At 29.2% G+C, this 16,161-nt stretch overlaps 4 protein-coding genes across 8 annotated transcripts; 2 read left to right on the top strand and 2 right to left on the bottom strand.

Annotated features, from left to right (window-relative positions):
* Window positions 1-1,511: 1,511 nt before the first annotated feature.
* Window positions 1,512-3,530, bottom strand: LOC122402748 (transport and Golgi organization protein 11). 3 transcript variants are annotated; one of them, XM_043405803.1, is made up of 5 exons: window positions 3,458-3,530; window positions 2,690-2,911; window positions 2,361-2,455; window positions 2,103-2,254; window positions 1,512-2,029 (listed from the first exon to the last, which is right to left on the bottom strand). In XM_043405803.1, the coding sequence occupies exons 2-5, from the start codon at window positions 2,904-2,906 to the stop codon at window positions 1,819-1,821; spliced, it is 675 nt and encodes a 224-aa protein (XP_043261738.1). In that variant the 5' UTR covers window positions 2,907-2,911; window positions 3,458-3,530; the 3' UTR covers window positions 1,512-1,818. The 3 variants fall into 3 exon arrangements, with proteins under 3 accessions (XP_043261738.1, XP_043261729.1, XP_043261747.1); XM_043405794.1 differs by having other exon boundaries at window positions 2,690-2,924; window positions 3,458-3,529; XM_043405812.1 differs by lacking the exon at window positions 3,458-3,530 and adding an exon at window positions 3,234-3,347.
* Window positions 3,531-4,426: 896 nt separating this feature from the next.
* On the top strand, window positions 4,427-7,261 carry LOC122402569 (protein disulfide-isomerase A6 homolog). Its single transcript, XM_043405477.1, has 7 exons — window positions 4,427-4,568; window positions 4,754-4,947; window positions 5,043-5,267; window positions 5,349-5,555; window positions 5,640-5,965; window positions 6,133-6,479; window positions 6,630-7,261. The coding sequence occupies exons 1-6, from the start codon at window positions 4,553-4,555 to the stop codon at window positions 6,449-6,451; spliced, it is 1,287 nt and encodes a 428-aa protein (XP_043261412.1). The 5' UTR covers window positions 4,427-4,552; the 3' UTR covers window positions 6,452-6,479; window positions 6,630-7,261.
* Window positions 7,262-7,775: 514 nt separating this feature from the next.
* On the top strand, window positions 7,776-12,389 carry LOC122402238 (gamma-tubulin complex component 5). 2 transcript variants are annotated; one of them, XM_043404872.1, is made up of 15 exons: window positions 7,776-7,929; window positions 8,005-8,115; window positions 8,228-8,656; window positions 8,733-8,992; window positions 9,064-9,238; window positions 9,329-9,539; window positions 9,608-9,908; window positions 9,968-10,164; window positions 10,239-10,539; window positions 10,611-10,830; window positions 10,918-11,206; window positions 11,278-11,478; window positions 11,563-11,645; window positions 11,716-11,875; window positions 12,135-12,389. In XM_043404872.1, exons 2-15 carry the CDS (start codon window positions 8,044-8,046, stop codon window positions 12,179-12,181), a joined length of 2,946 nt encoding a protein of 981 aa, XP_043260807.1. In that variant the 5' UTR covers window positions 7,776-7,929; window positions 8,005-8,043; the 3' UTR covers window positions 12,182-12,389. The 2 variants fall into 2 exon arrangements, with proteins under 2 accessions (XP_043260807.1, XP_043260800.1); XM_043404865.1 differs by having other exon boundaries at window positions 11,716-12,389.
* Window positions 12,390-13,680: 1,291 nt separating this feature from the next.
* On the bottom strand, window positions 13,681-16,106 carry LOC122402579 (ras-related GTP-binding protein D). Of its 2 annotated transcripts, none has more exons than XM_043405511.1 (7): window positions 15,974-16,106; window positions 15,192-15,340; window positions 14,711-15,117; window positions 14,488-14,624; window positions 14,275-14,417; window positions 14,047-14,195; window positions 13,681-13,959 (listed from the first exon to the last, which is right to left on the bottom strand). In XM_043405511.1, exons 2-7 carry the CDS (start codon window positions 15,245-15,247, stop codon window positions 13,766-13,768), a joined length of 1,086 nt encoding a protein of 361 aa, XP_043261446.1. In that variant the 5' UTR covers window positions 15,248-15,340; window positions 15,974-16,106; the 3' UTR covers window positions 13,681-13,765. The 2 variants fall into 2 exon arrangements, with proteins under 2 accessions (XP_043261446.1, XP_043261440.1); XM_043405505.1 differs by lacking the exon at window positions 15,974-16,106 and adding an exon at window positions 15,699-15,947 and having other exon boundaries at window positions 13,682-13,959.
* Window positions 16,107-16,161: the final 55 nt, after the last annotated feature.

The raw sequence follows: 16,161 nt of genomic DNA, 5'->3' as shown, positions 1-16,161 counted from the left end.
ATTCGGTGAAGTGCTTGGTAGTTGTTCAATGTTGATTGTCGTAGAGATCGGACGAGGTTATATTTTAACTTTTATCTGTTCTACAATCGAGATTAAAAAATACGGTTCTATTGTTGCGTCATAAAGGATGTTATTGAATTCGGATCAAACCAGAACGATGATTAAGAAATCGATTATTGCAGCCCGTAAGGGTGGATAGATGAAACGAGGATTTTAATGAATTTCAATGAGCTTTCGCGACCCTCCGTTTGCACAAAGGCTCAGCCAAACGTTAAGCGTAAACGGGAGAATTGAAAATTGCTTTAATCCCTGTGTACTGACTGCGAACTCGCTGTAACAAGATCCATTTCAAAATAGTCGTTCTTTGTTTCACGCGTCAAAAGAGCAACGTGACATTAATTACGGATTCCGTGCGTTGTCTTTTCAATTCATTTTCACTATGAAATTGTACTGCAGTGAACTGCATTCTGTAATTGACACTTCTTACCTTCGCTCGACAAGAACGAGCACAATCGGGTAACTATTATTTCACTTTTAGTTTCCCTTATTTTGTCTCGAACGTCCATTTGATCCGGTATAAATGGAAATATGATCGATATATCGTTATTGGAGATATACTATACTACACATAATTTTAATGGGAGATTCTGGTGGTCAAAGTAAGACGAAAATCAAGAATGCCAATTTGTTGATTGAGACTTCGTTAAAGAGTTATTAACGTTTAATATTCCGCCCGTACTGAATTTTTTTCTCGAAAATGCGCAAGATTTCGGGGATATGTCTATTCACCAAAAATAATTGTAATTGACCCCCGCAACCGAAAATAATTTCTCCAGAACGATTTGAAATTTTCTTTTTCGTCGAAAAATTTGGGCACTTAGATTTTCGGTAAGGAATTTTTTTCTCGAGAATAAAGAATCGGTCTTTTTTTTGCGTTATTCGAATCTTAAGTACTGGACATGAACAGGAGCGAGGACATGAAAATTTGGATTATATAAATCGTAAATACTTCATCAAAATATGTTATGGATCAATAGAAGAAAACTTGTATACCTTTATTATGTATTTTTCGTAAGAGTACTTATATAAATAGACAAGAATACGTATGGCCACAAAAAGTATCAAGCCACGAAAAATTCTAAGTATTTATAATAATCAGTTTTAACAATTTACTCAATGTATCACTTTACTGTATTATTCCTATTTATACAGTAATTAAGAAAATTATAAAAATCAAAATGAATAGATCGCAACATTGTATGTCTTACTCTTAGAAATTTACAACTATCTGTTACAATGTTATTGCTATATCTAATATTTCTTAATGGTTTTAATTACTAAGCAATAACATTTACATAAAATATATCTTTAATTGAACATCGAAAAAGATTGTGTTCTAGTTCTTAGTTGATAATGCAATATATACTTTACAAATATATTATTTAAATGTTGAATGCAATTACTTTAAAAAACTAGTATCGTATATGTTCAATCTTTGGTTATATTAAATTAAAAAGATAAATATCCTAATTTATCATGTCACCAGACAAAAAAATAATAAATGTTGTGCTTTGTAAAGTTAAGTATTTGAAAATTTGATTACAATACTTTTACATAAATAGCATTAATAATTTGATCTTGAACATATATGATACATTCATTTTGAACATCATCATAAATTCATGCATCCACGGTAGAGTCTTTGATTCAAAATTTTCTCTTGGAGTAAGACTCTTACAGAGCATCCTGCATTTATATGGTTTAGCAGAACCATTTTTTACACAAGATGTTCACCTATCATATTTATTTGACACAAATTCAATTTCTTGTTAACCAAGACAAAGCTTTTAGAATGAAGTATGTTAATGTTACTGCATATATAATTTTGTTTTTTTGTTGACGTTGTAACATATCCAACTCAATAGCCATTACTCGACGATTTAATTTCCCTACTTGCCGACGTAAATGCTGTATTTCTTCGCTAGATTGATGAGAAACATCGAGCGTATTAAATGATGGCGTTTGTTCTCTAAAACAAAAAGAATACACGTATTTTTCCAAAGAAGTATACCACATTCAAGTATATTTATAAACATTGGTACCTAGCGTGTCTAACTATTTGTGTTTCCGTGGAATATTGGTTATGAGCTCTAAAAGGTACCGGATCCTTAAATTCCGTCGGACAAGTATTTGGTTCGTCTTCATCGACTGCCGGAAAATAGTGATTATCCAGTGTCAAAATTCGTGGAGGAGTCTACGAAAAATATGAAAGATCGATATATTATCTCACGTTTAATATTTTTGAATATTTTTAAATATTTAGGTTAAATATATATACATGTTAAAAAGTAGATATTTACTTGCAATCTAACTGTGTCTGGGTCAGATGGCAAGATAGCATTTTCCAATGTAATTTCTCTAGGTGGTGCTCTTGTTCCAATATGTTGACCTTGTCCTGCATAAATTCAATTATATCAAAGTTATTAATGCAATGGATGTCTTTGATGCAAATTACATGCTATGCAGAAACAGTTTTTAATCTATTAAATAAACACAAATCTTGGGTGCTCATGGGCATTTACTTTATGGAATCAACTGTTCAATCGATCAACCAAATGCACCAATACTTTTGTTAATTCAAATTAATAGTTATAATGTAGAAATAAATGTCAAAAAGTCATATATTTACCAACAACTAAAATCCTATCTGGAACATGCATATCAAATTTTTCTGCTGCAACTTGATTCCATTCTGATCCATTTGTACCAATTACTTCTCCCTCTGTGCAGTCATCGCATACACGAATACTTTCTGGCACATGCATCTTTTTGTTAATGTCCCAACTAATATTTGGGTCATAAAAGTTGTCAGCTGTTCCATTAAAAACCGTGTGTGCTCTTGACATTGTGTCTAAAAAGTAAAACTTAAAATCTCTTAATTTATAATTGTTAAGTCATCTATTTACATTAGATTCATTGTACTATAAGTAACCTACATTATTTGAAAGTATTTCGTATAAGTATATATATTTACGTCCTTAAACAATAAAACAAGGAGAACGATAAACTTGTGCTTCTATCTTGTAAAATAAACATGCAGTATTTAAAACGACATAATTTGCTATTTATTAAATACGACGCATTTTTCGTTTTACAAAGATACAAATTTATATATCTTCATACGCTTATTAATTATTACTTAAAAATTATTAATTGAAACAAAATATATTTACAAATGATACAACAAATGATAGATGCTTAATATTTTTTGAAGTAGAGTTAACAGTCACGAATATAATGACGACACGAAAAGTTATTCAGCTTAATCTTTATGTAACAAGAACGAAGTGAAGGAAAATATAATGCAAATTATATTTATGGATACAACTTGTCACAATAAATCCATACGTATACTAAAAACGATTTTTTTTTAACATGAAAAATTATCTTCGAATACCTTTTCGATCGTTGAACACAAACTCGTTGAACAGAGTTAGCAACGTTCGTTACTTATAAAAACCTGTAAAAGCCGCAACAAATATACCCAGGGGAACCAAACATAGACTTAATATAAAATTACTAGATATTTCAAATGTGCGTTATAATAGGGAAATTCTGAACCAACAGGAATTTCGCGCCTGTGGATTACTGCAGCAATTTCTTAACACGTCGAGCTCTTTTGAAGCCCCTTAATATTCTTACAGGCTAACAAAGGCAAAGAGGTTTCGTGACTAAAATTAAAACGCATGATTAGTTTCAGGGTTTAATAATTAACTCTTATTTTTTGTTTCAGGTTCTTAAACTCCTTCCCAACTATACAGCCCGTATCGTAATGTTATTTGATATAAATATCATTGCAATATAAAAAATCCTTCAAATGTTGCTGCCTATAGAATCTTAAAGTCTCTCTATTCCATGGCTATTTTCACACCATAAGATATATCGTTGCTAGTGTAACGTCCGCGTGGCGTATGTTTCCCCCACTTTAACCCTTCGTCATCGCGTTGCGTATAGTTAGTTACCAGATAGCAAATAATTAGATTGTGGAAACCGCTTTTAAACATCATCAAATATTATATTCGACATTTATACGCGACACTAGACTTGCAACACATAGGATAACGGCTAACTAGTACGCTAGGACAATTCCCTAGCTTAACAAAGCCACCTATGTTTCTAGGCATCATTCTCTAGTCACTAGAACTGTACAAACTATGACAAAGTCACTAACTTGTCATAGATAGAGCAACTAGTAGATCATAGTAAAATGATTGAAAGATCTTTTAGGGTTATTTCCCCTTCCGTCTGTAGTTTCAACCAACGGTAGAGTGCACTATCCTTCAGGTCCATGCGTATGACTGTTGATTATAGAGAACCAATCAAAACGGTCCACGAAAAGTTGTATGTGATTATAAAGAGTGGGGTAGTGGATAGAACATAGAACGATTGAACTGTACAACTCGTATTTGATTAGATTTCTTATTTAGAAGCGAATTTTCAGTGAATGTTTTTCTAAAAAGGTTGTAAATTTATCGGTTCTTTGTTGAGAAAAATGCAAGCTTTACTAGGTAAGTTCTCTAAGTTAATAGTTGATAATTCTCTCATGTCTTTCTATTATTATATCCTGACCGGCAGATGTATACTTTTGTAATGCTTTTTTTTGTCATCGTATTATTTGATTTTATGGACTTAAATATTTTTCTCAGATACTACTTACGTGCAATTTAATATTTGTTCTATTTGTTTCATTTAGGTCTCTTGATATTGGTTACTGGATCCCATTGTTTGTATTCCTCCAATTCAGATGTTATAGATCTCAGACCAAACAATTTTGACAGTTTAGTATCAAACAGTGATAATGTTTGGATTGTGGAATTTTATGCACCATGGTGTGGACATTGTCAACAGTTAACAGCTGAATATGATAAAGCTGCTACTGCTTTAAAGGTAATTTTTGTACTTGAATAGTTATTGTTTATTTCCTCCTCTTTGTTATTTTTTTTTTTAGTCAATTTTTTATACCAACTATACATTTTTAATAGGGTGTTGTAAAAGTTGGTGCAGTAAATGCAGATGAACATAAATCCCTTGGATCAAAGTATGGAATCCAAGGTTTTCCAACACTTAAAATTTTTGGTGTTGATAATAAACCGGAAGATTACAATGGACCGAGGACTGCAGCTGGAATTGTTGACACCGCTATAAACGCAGTCAGTAAAAAAGCACGGAGAGCTTTGGGTGGTAAAAAAAGCAGTGGAGATTCTAAGGTAAGTGTGATGATGTATGAAGTGTAACTAGTATAAAAGGAAACTACACATCAATAATACAAAACTTTCTTTTTATTATAGTCTAAAGATTCCAAAGATGTCGTCGAATTAACAGATGAAAATTTTGAGAAATTGGTAATGAATTCGGATGATCTGTGGTTAGTTGAGTTTTATGCACCCTGGTGTGGCCATTGTAAAAACTTAGCTCCCATTTGGGCATCAGCAGCTACAGAACTGAAAGGAAAAGTCAAATTAGGTGCTATTGATGCTACTATAAATGGAGTTAAAGTAAGTGCTTTATCTTGACAGATTGCATAAAAAAAATTGCTGCATTAATATTTGTACATATTTAACGAAATATTAATTTTATAGGCTAGTCAGTACAAAATAAAGGGATACCCTACCATCAAATACTTTGCACCTGGCAAAAAATCTTTTGATTCCGTGCAAGAATACGATGGTGATCGCACAAGCAGTGATATTGTAAGTTGGGCACTGGAGAAACTAGCAGAAAATATACCGGCACCGGAAGTAGCTCAAATTGTAAATGAAAAAAATTTAAGAGACGCGTGCGAAGATAAGCCTCTGTGTGTTGTATCTGTTTTACCACATATCTTAGATTGTCAGTCAGATTGTAGAAATCAGTATTTGAAAACATTAAACAACCTTGGAGAAAAATATAAACAGAAGATGTGGGGGTATGTATAAAGTCTAGTCATTATTTAGTAAATTTAATAGGTGTTCCTAATTTTTTAGACTCTTTATGCTGAATAAACACTGGAGAGAACAGTTCGCGAGCTGTTCACGAACAGCAGTGTATTTCCGGTATTAGATTGTAAAAACATCTTCTCCTTTGCTTTAATAGATGGGTTTGGGCTGAAGCTGGCGCTCAGCCTCACATCGAAGAAGCATTAGAAATAGGAGGTTTTGGCTATCCTGCATTAGCAGTTGTAAATATTAAAAAAATGAAATACTCATTATTAAAAGGAAGCTTCTCTTATGATGGTATAAATGAATTCTTACGAGATTTGAGCTATGGACGGGGAGGCACAGCTCCTTTGAAAGGTTCTCAATTACCTGAAATCCTTGAAACAACACCATGGGATGGCAAGGACGCCGAACCACCGCAAGAAGAAGAAATAGATCTTAGCGATATAAACCTAGATGAGAAGGATGAACTGTAATTACAGAACCCAATTCTTTCCCAGAAAAGTATGCACATCATACATCATGTATTATTTAAAATAGTTCGATACTTTTTTTTTTTTATATTAAATTATTATGTTTAACAACTTCATATTAATGTACAATAATAATATAGTGTCATTGCCATAGTATCAAGAATACTTTTTTTATTTGCAGCTGAAGTGTATCATCATTCTGTTATTCAAACATCAATCCTCAGGAATTTTAAGTATATTAAATTAAATGCTCAGATAACAATTCTTCCATTGAAGTCAATTTTACAAAATTTAATCTGTTCGTTACGATATTATTGTATAACTTAAATTTCGAATGTAGTTTAACTCGCATCGCTTTTATTGTACAAAAATAAAGAAACAGGTACAATATCAGGGGATGTATCTAAATACTTTAAAGCAATTATTTGTATATTTTTTAAATGATAGTAGATCGTACGAAGTTGTAAAACTTCATAGTGAAAACAAAGTATATACTTGTCCTCTGATTGTATTTAAACTAAATCTTTTTTATGAAAATATTGTAAACATAAAATAATTACCACTAATGTATAAGATGTTAATGCATTCCATAAGATCTTTGGTTCTCCCTACAATGGGACCAAAATATGGTTTTTATTATGGTACATATTTCTGGTCTTCATGTTTATTTAAAAATTTCATTACTTAACTGAGTTATGTAGTCTTCCATCATAATTATCAAGAGAAAATTTATGTCATGCAACATTACAACAATGCAACATATCTTTATACATATATCAAAACTTCAAATAATCACTTCCTCATTTATACTTAATTAATTGTAATCTTACTTTACGTTTTTATCAAAATAAATTTTGCAACATGATAATTTATTAATTGTACGCCCTAGTATCCTTTCTGTTTTATTTTATTCCTCTATTAATAAATAAACAATAATTCCCGTAAAAACGTTTAAGACAACTCGGCAAAATAAGGAACTACTGAGGAAAAATAGTACTTTTTAAATTAATATTTAACTATACATGATACTGTTTGTAAATTGATGCAAAGTCACTCGTCAATTAGAAATTATGTACAAATTTAAATAAAGAACATTTCATTAATTTATAACAATATTTCCGTTAATTAATAATATTTATTTTACGAATTAGGTCCATGTCGTGTATAAAGATTCTTTTTAATATGTATAATCTTACTAACAAAAAGAATCATATTTTATCACTTTTTATTATTTGATACTATGAAAAGCAACAGAGTGTATGGATCTAATTCAATATAGAGCTTGAATGTATAAGAAATGATGTGCATACATACTATTGTACCCGAGTTTATCCTTCCTTATAGAGAATTTAAATCTGATTTTGTTATAACAAAATATGCGTTTTTATATTGTTGTCCGTAAATTCGAAATCACACACCAGGAAAATATTAACAACGTTTAAGAGCGTCTTTCTCGTATTGAATGAAGAGTTCGTTAAAGGGTTAGAATTTTTAAAAATTTCGACTACTTTCAACGATAAATTTGTACTCTATGTTTAATTTATTATGTATTTCAGTGTCATAACAATTTTCTACTGCTAATGAATTAAGCAAATATGAGTACAAAAACATTAAATGATATTCATAATGATATAAAGCAATTGATAACAACAATAACATCATTCGAGGTAACGTTTACTTTAAGTTAATTGAATGATTGATTTATTAAAATTATAAATATTATTTTATCAATAATTTTAGTAAATACTGCATGTGTAATAATTATTCGTGTAATTATAGCAAAATGAAGAAGGATTTCACGTTTGCGAACGTTTTTGTACAACGATCATTAAACATCATCGATATCTGTCTGTCAATAGTAATACCACAAAAGAATCTATTAACTCTTTGATTACAAAATTTTCAATTCATGGAAAGTATAATGTAGCAAAAAAATTTGAAGAACTTGTAAATACATTTTTATCTAGTTTCGAGTTTGAACAACATCCACAATATGATTTACAATGGTATTTATTAACTTTATTGTTGGAATTATCTAAGGAAACTTGTAAATCAGATTTGGAATGTTTAAAGTTAACGCGCGGAGAATGTACTTTTAACGCGACAGGTGAAAATGAAAATGAAGTTACAGAGGAAATTGATTGGGCAGAGTATTTGAAAGATGGTCAAGAGAAGTTTTTTGACGATTATAAAAGCGATAGTGAAAGCGTAAGTATCTTTAATTCTCTACTTTCGATCAACGCTATGTCATGTTTACATAGATTTTAAATATTATTTTTAACAGGAATGGTCAGATGATGCAGAAGATTCTCCTGACATGAGTATGAATTTTCAAACACCTATAACCAATACCAATTTAGATAGAGCGTTATGCATACCATGCACTAAAACAGAATTAAGTAAATTATCTCTGGCTTTAAATGAAGAACTTAAATCTAGAAATTGGTTGATGTCAAATGTTCAAAATACATGGTGGAATGAATTAGACTGGTGGAAATATCCAGTCAAGAGTAAATTTTGCGATGCATACCTTTGTGAAATTTGGTAGATATTTCTTTTTTATAAAGACATTATACCATGATATATTATATTATACATATATTTATATCAAATAGGCATAAAGCGACAGAGACAGATTTCTATTCGTTTGGAACTCTTAGCGAATATTTAGTCTGCAGAGAATTATTATGGATGTTTTATGTTCAAACACACATGGTAGTGTTTCAACAAAATGAAGATTCAGAGTATTATTCTATTCGCCCTAATGTATCCATACCTAGCTTAACTACTGTGAGTTTAATAAGATATACATTTTATATCCGTGATATGTATGTTTTGAATATAAAGAAATTCAAAAATATTATTGTTAGAAAATTTTAGGTTGCTTTTAATAGCATTCTTCTACCATTTTGCGAATATTTTTCTATGATACGCGATATCGAGAAATTTGGAAATGATCTATATTCGGAACAGGATGATTTCTATAATAAGCCACCTTTGACTTATGAGGCATATAATGCAGCACTTGGGCAACATTTAATAAAATTTAAAAATAAAATACTTGATATCGAAAAGAATCTCATGAAACAAGGTATAAAAAAAATTTTTTCTAAAATTAATAAAATTTTATAATTTTGTAGCTAATTATTTTGTTTTTAGATAATTGTTTTACGTTTCTGTCCTTATCGACACTTCTAAAAAAACATTTGTACAGTATAAAAATTTTATACGAAGTTCATAAAAAAGCCATATGTAATTGGAGAGCTCATTCAAATTGGAAATGTGCATCCAAGTTATTGTCGTCTTTGTATTTTGAGATGCAGAAATCGCACAATCGAAAAAGAACGAATATTTGTGCCAGTTTATATTTATCTAGTCTTACTGTTTATTTAAATATAATTGACACATGGTTAAGCGACGGTCGATTCGAAGATTGGAGGGAGGAATTTATAATTGTCAGGTATAGATATTTGAATATAAAATAATGTGATTGTAGATCGTAACTATTTTTCATCTCAGGTTTTCAAACAATGCAGTTCCAGAAAATAATGAACAATATGGAGCATTTTCTTTAAGACCTTTGGACAGTATATGTTTAGCAGATCCGATAATGCAGTTTTTAATAAAAAAAGTGCAGCATATGGGCCAAAGTATCGAGTTATTAGTATCTTTTGATCGCATTACGGACATATGGCAAATAAACAGTGAACGTAGCGGTATGCAATATGTTTATTCTTAATTTACATACCATTGTTATGAATTAAAACATTTAATAAAGTACACTTTACAGAAATAAGAAGAACTTTGGTGGATGAATTTTACACCAAATTGGAAATGGAAATTTCGAAATATAGTACATGTGAATTACAAGAAGAATCACCTATATTTCAAGAAAATGTAGTAATGGATGATGAGAACGATGAAGATGTGGAGAAGAATATCATAGAGAAATTAACTGAATTCAATAATCCATTTCTATTGAAAGCTTTAGAAGGCTACATTTCTCCTCAGTTATTGAAACAAGATACCGTTGATGCTTGCTGTTCCAATGTTAAGATTACTAAAGTAGATATTAATAATTTGTTTGAAAGGTATTTTCATTATAAAATTAAGATCCCGCACAAATAATATTCTTTTTCAAACATAAAATATAAATTTTCAGGCTCGAAAAAGTATCGAATTATATTTTGCCATTTAGAAAAATACTAGAAAGTATTTTAGCAGATATTTTAGTTTCGCGATATAATAACGCTAGTAAGCTAGTTAAACATATAATGTCGGAAGAATATAAATTAGAGTTACATTTAACATTAATGAGATCTGTTTATATGATGGAAGCTGGACACATCATGAGCAAATTCTATCAAAAATTGTTCACGGAGGTATAATATAAAATATTCTGAACGGTGTGTTACTTTCTCCCATAAAGTTTATATTATACATATTTTATATTAAATTTCTTTTAATAGATCGAATCTAATCAAATGTGGAGTAATTCTTACTTCTTGTCGTGTATGCTCGAGGAAATACTTTCTCAATGGTGGCCAGATTCGAGTTCACGTTGGTCTGTTACAGTTTCTAGTACTAATACAAATGAAGTATTAGTGGCCGTGGATAATATAACATTACACTATGCAATAGGTTGGCCTATGAATATTATATTCAATGAAGAGACTTTCATAAAATATAATGAGATATTTAGATTTCAGTTAAGGTTAAAATGGGCTTTGTGGACATTGAACAATTTAAGATTCAGTGGTAAGGAATGTTGGAAAACGTTCAACTCGTCGCTTCTACTAATATATTATAAATAATTGTCTTTTTTATAGATTTGGAAGGTTCAAAATTAACGTGTAAAAGAAATAAATTGGAACAATTTCATATAAGGCGCATTGAAAGCTTGCGATTTTCTTTATTACATGCAATTTGTTCGATACACACATACTTATCAGGCCAGGTACTACAAAATTTGAGCCTCGTATTAGAAAAATCGTTGATGCAAGCTGATAGTCTTGACGCGATCATATCAGGTACAATGGATTTGCAATGTATGGTACAATAGATGTATATGTGGATATAAAATATTTTCTTTTCTAATACAATTGTAATTTCAGTTCACAATGAATATTTACGAAAAGTTCATGAACACTGTTTACTCACAACAGAGTATGATGATTTAATGGCAACTGTAAACAACGTATGTATGCATATTTAATTTTATCATTTTTTTTTGTACAAATATATTAATTTATATGTGTATCTTTCAGCTAATTGAAATGTGCAGTCACATTCGATCTCGATGGAATTACAAGAAATTAATGTTTATTAGTGAAGAGTTGGAAGTATTAGAAAGCAGTTACACCAAGTATCACACATATCTTGCTTTAGCATTGCACAATGCAATACAAAATAAAGATGCAAATTACTGTAAGTCAGAAATTCTCTTAACCGCATTGTACAATATATTTCAATCTGATATTCCTAAACTTAGTAAAATAACTTCGAAACCAGAAACATAATGAATTATAAAATTACTAAATAATTATTTATTCGTGAAATAATAATTTTCATCATTTCAGTAGTTTTAAAAATTCTTACTAATAGTACCAGAAATTTACATAATAGCATGTCAATTAACATTGTCCTTTAATTTAACACGTTTTTTTTTAAATTACTTTGTTCACAGTGACTGGCTTAAGCTCAGAATTTAACTGGAGTATGTCGTGTGTTTAATACTAATGCATTCTCATATTACATTTCTTAAACCAATAATAATGCCTGTATCTATAAGGAATAACATTGCAACAAATTATGTTACTTCTAGAAATCTTTTTGTATCATTATTATTAATTAACGCTACACGGAAAGAAATAATTTTGTAGAGACTGAGCATGATGTAATTTATACCTTTATCATTTCGTGCATATGGATTATTATTATATTTATTTATACTTTTTTTTTTTAAAGAATAGTACATTTTAAAAAACTGTAATACCAGTAACTATTCATTAATAAGAACAATGTTGTCTTCACTAATGCTTTGCAATCATTTGTACTAAATTCTTTTTAACAAATCATGTCCATACCTTTCAATTTTACAAATATCCAAATTTATAAGATAATTTGTATAAGTTTATCAAGTGTTTTATAGATAAAACTTATATTGTATGTAAAAACTGTACTGTTGAATATTTTGTTAAATACGTTATAAATTGAATTTATATCGTAGAATAAAAATCGATTCTCTCTCGATTTATTTCCACCATTTAAAAATCGATTCTCTCGATTTATTCCCTCCATTTTAAAATTCTATCCATTTCCTATAAATTCCTTCCAGATGAATTAATGTTACGATATCAATTTAATATGCGAGATGTGTACATAGAGGATGATGCAGCTATTTGTTCGTTCAATAATTTTAGTCACAGTTTACTAATTGAGCTAGCATATCAACATTTACCTCCATCAGGCTTACCTATTCCTATTCCAAAACTGATACACAAAACGGATTGGTACAGAAGCAGGTACAAACACTTATATTATACGACTTCACTAAACATCGTTAAAATTTGCTATGATAAACTGATAAGTTTTCATTTCACGTCGATAAAGACAAAATTTATTGTGAAATATTTATTGAATAAATAAAATTAAAATTTTTTCAGTTTAAATTCTTTACCTAACGAAATTAGTCTAAATGAATACGAACAAACATTTTCGTATATACGGTGGTACCAACTGGAAGAAAATATCGTTACATTTAATTTGTCCCCATATATCTTACACCGCGAAATGGAAGACATTATTGGAAATAATAATAATATTGATGATGGTGATGATGATAATGATGATGATACCTCTGAAGTATAATAATTATTATTTAATAGAACTAAAATATAAATAAATTCTATATAATGTAAGTTACAAAAAATTATACTGACATACAGAAAATGTCGAATAAATATTGATTGATAATGATTAATTTAATGTTATATAATATGGAATTGAAAAAAAAATACAAATGTTTCATGCCGAGAATCAGTTAATAATTGCATTAATTCTTATTTTAGCAGATAGTAACAACATATATACATTTACATTATCTATTTAATATAAATTTATTACAAAAATTGGTATTAGGTAATAAAATAATTACATTTTGCATTTAACTAAATATGTATGAAATTAAGTTATGAATAACATGATTATGCAACACATTATTACCAACATGTAAATAAAAATGGAAAAATATCTGTGATAAAAGCCTTACTGTTTATGTAAGGTTTAAATAAAAATTCTAAACATTGTATAAAGAAATTAACTCTGTGCAATTACAACAGTACCATTCTGACCCATGGTTCCACTTTGCGATACCGTAGAGGCGTTTGAAGTTTCGTTAACGGGCGAGATTGAATGATTATTAACATTTGTAGAAGCTAGAGCCTTATTACGTAATTCAAACACTTGTTGTATAGCTTTACGAAAGCAAAGAAAGTTGTAGTCAATTACACCTACAAAAAATTTTTGTAAAAATCAGCATTCATGTATAATATCATCATTATATACATTTACACACTTTTTCTAGAAAAGTATGTTACCTTGTCTGTCAAAATTATCTTCTCGTAATATACATACTAGAGCTAAAAATTTATTAACTTCTCGCAAGTATAAAATTGTTCCATTATTTAGTTTAATCAGACTGGAACTTTGACTGTCAAATGCTGCAGCCTCTAGATCCTCTCTCAAACTAAAATTAATTTATAAAGTTAATTATATCATAATGTAAATATATAATGCTTGCATAGAGAGATTTGAATGAAACATACCCATATATACAAGATACATCAATAACAACATCAATCATATCACAACAAAGTTCATAACTTTGCATATCTACAGGAGAGCTATCAGTGGCAATATAAATCTTAGATACTACGTCAAATAAGAATGCTTTTTCAATCGCAGAATTCTGCAAAACAATCTACAATTTATGGTATGAAAAAATAAAATAAATAAATAAATATATTTTCTTTTCTTACTGATATAAGTATGTTAAGTAAATTTTCTAGAGTTGGTAACTGTGGTATCAATTTCTGAACAACTTTGCTAAATGCCTCGAATATACTATGATCATATATAGATGTCAGATGAAAACTTAGATGTATTTGATCACATCCTAAAAAATACATACACATATTTATATATTCATTACAAATGATACAAAAGTATTTCATTATTTTCAATGATATATCTTTTGTTTACCAGAATCTGCAAGGTCATCATTTGCTCTAGTATGTATATCCCTTTGTGTTTCCATTTTACAATCATCGGATAAACCATCAACTTTGTGTATAAACACTTCAAATTTTATTGCTTGATTAACTTTGTATGCTTTTGTAACTGTTAAATGGAGTTTATTAAGTGCTTCCATGTAATCATCTTGAGCATCGATAACAAAAACCAATGCTCCACAACCACCGAATATCATGTCACTGTCAAAAGTGGGATCAAAGAAGTCAATTTGCCCTGGAAAGTCCCAAATTTGAAACTGAACAAAACTAGAGTTACTTATGTCGTCTTTAATAATCTTATTTGTGCTTTCCAAGAACAATGTTTCATTTGGTGACATCTTATGAAAAACTACTTTTTGTATTGATGATTTCCCACTCCTGGAATGAGCATTAATTTCAAGCAATCGATAACACAGACAAAATGAAAACACATTGAAAATTGAAGTGAGTACCTTCGAAGACCCATTAAAAGTATCCTAGGTTTTTGTTCTCCTGCTAAAGGATCCATTGATCCTTCCGTTTCTCCATCAAATGGTGCATATCCAAAATCTTTAGGAAATGAACCTACATCATAGCCACTTTGATATTGATCATCATCATCCTATAATAATCAAATTCTTAATAATATAAATAATACAGCATGTTATATGCATTTGAAATTAATTCAAAATCTAGTTTGTACAAATTATTAATTTCTATATGTACGTAATTGTACCTTGAAATAAAAATGCAACACCTTATTATGAAACATATATTTTAATGTTTTCCTACACGTACAACATGGTAGAAAATAGTAATAAATATAAGTGAGAAATTTTGGTAGAATAATGTATATTAAATAGAATAAATTTAAATAATAAAATGATTAAAATAAAATATTATTTGCTCGAGAACAATTTATCAGCATATAACATGACATCAGTTATCAATACAACAGTTTGAGTCATTGTTATACTTACCATATTCGTATTACTTAAGATATTTTATTTATTTAAAGTGCCTTTGTTTTAAGATAGATTTTATATCCATAAACTTTCACAATATTATAGTGTACTACACATTTAAAAAAGTATGTATTAATAGTAAGCAACAATCAATACAAACGAAACATATCTTTGTTTATAATTACGTAGAACCGTAATAAATGATGCACAACTGTTGTTTGATACAATATCAATGTGGGTGACGATTACACTAAATACGATTAAGTTGACATATAAAAATAAATATTCACTTTCTATGATTTCAGTACCCGAAACAGCCAATCATAAATATTTGCGATGCACAATCAAATAATGTTTACAAATTTGTATTATGAAGAAAATTCTATTCTTTTATATATTATAATTTTACTCTTAACATTAAATGTTTCTATAACAGAAACTAAATGTATATATAGAGATGTATTGCAACGAGATCTAT

Source organism: Colletes gigas, unplaced genomic scaffold (genome assembly GCF_013123115.1).
Source record: "Colletes gigas isolate AHSC1104 unplaced genomic scaffold, ASM1312311v1 Colletes_gigas_Sc00002, whole genome shotgun sequence".
NCBI lineage: Eukaryota > Metazoa > Arthropoda > Insecta > Hymenoptera > Colletidae > Colletes > Colletes gigas.
The sequence above is the reverse complement of the archived record's forward strand: the minus strand, read 5'-3'. Positions and strand labels throughout refer to the sequence as shown.

Coding starts and splice junctions, on each gene's coding strand:
- LOC122402748 (XM_043405803.1), bottom strand. CDS start 2,906: ATGTCAAGAGCACACACGGTTTTTAATGGAACAGCTGACAACTTTTAT. Junction 2,456..2,689: donor AGATAGGATTTTAGTTGTTG/GTAAATATATGA, acceptor GAATTTATGCAG/GACAAGGTCAACATATTGGA. Junction 2,255..2,360: donor CAGACACAGTTAGATTGCAA/GTAAATATCTAC, acceptor TATTTTTCGTAG/ACTCCTCCACGAATTTTGAC.
- LOC122402569 (XM_043405477.1), top strand. Junction 5,268..5,348: donor AAAGCAGTGGAGATTCTAAG/GTAAGTGTGATG, acceptor TTTTTATTATAG/TCTAAAGATTCCAAAGATGT. Junction 5,556..5,639: donor CTACTATAAATGGAGTTAAA/GTAAGTGCTTTA, acceptor TTAATTTTATAG/GCTAGTCAGTACAAAATAAA.
- LOC122402238 (XM_043404865.1), top strand. CDS start 8,044: ATGAGTACAAAAACATTAAATGATATTCATAATGATATAAAGCAATTG. Junction 8,993..9,063: donor GCATACCTTTGTGAAATTTG/GTAGATATTTCT, acceptor TATATCAAATAG/GCATAAAGCGACAGAGACAG. Junction 10,540..10,610: donor ATTAATAATTTGTTTGAAAG/GTATTTTCATTA, acceptor ATAAATTTTCAG/GCTCGAAAAAGTATCGAATT.
- LOC122402579 (XM_043405505.1), bottom strand. Junction 14,625..14,710: donor TGATGACCTTGCAGATTCTG/GTAAACAAAAGA, acceptor TGTATTTTTTAG/GATGTGATCAAATACATCTA. Junction 14,196..14,274: donor GATGTATCTTGTATATATGG/GTATGTTTCATT, acceptor AATTAATTTTAG/TTTGAGAGAGGATCTAGAGG.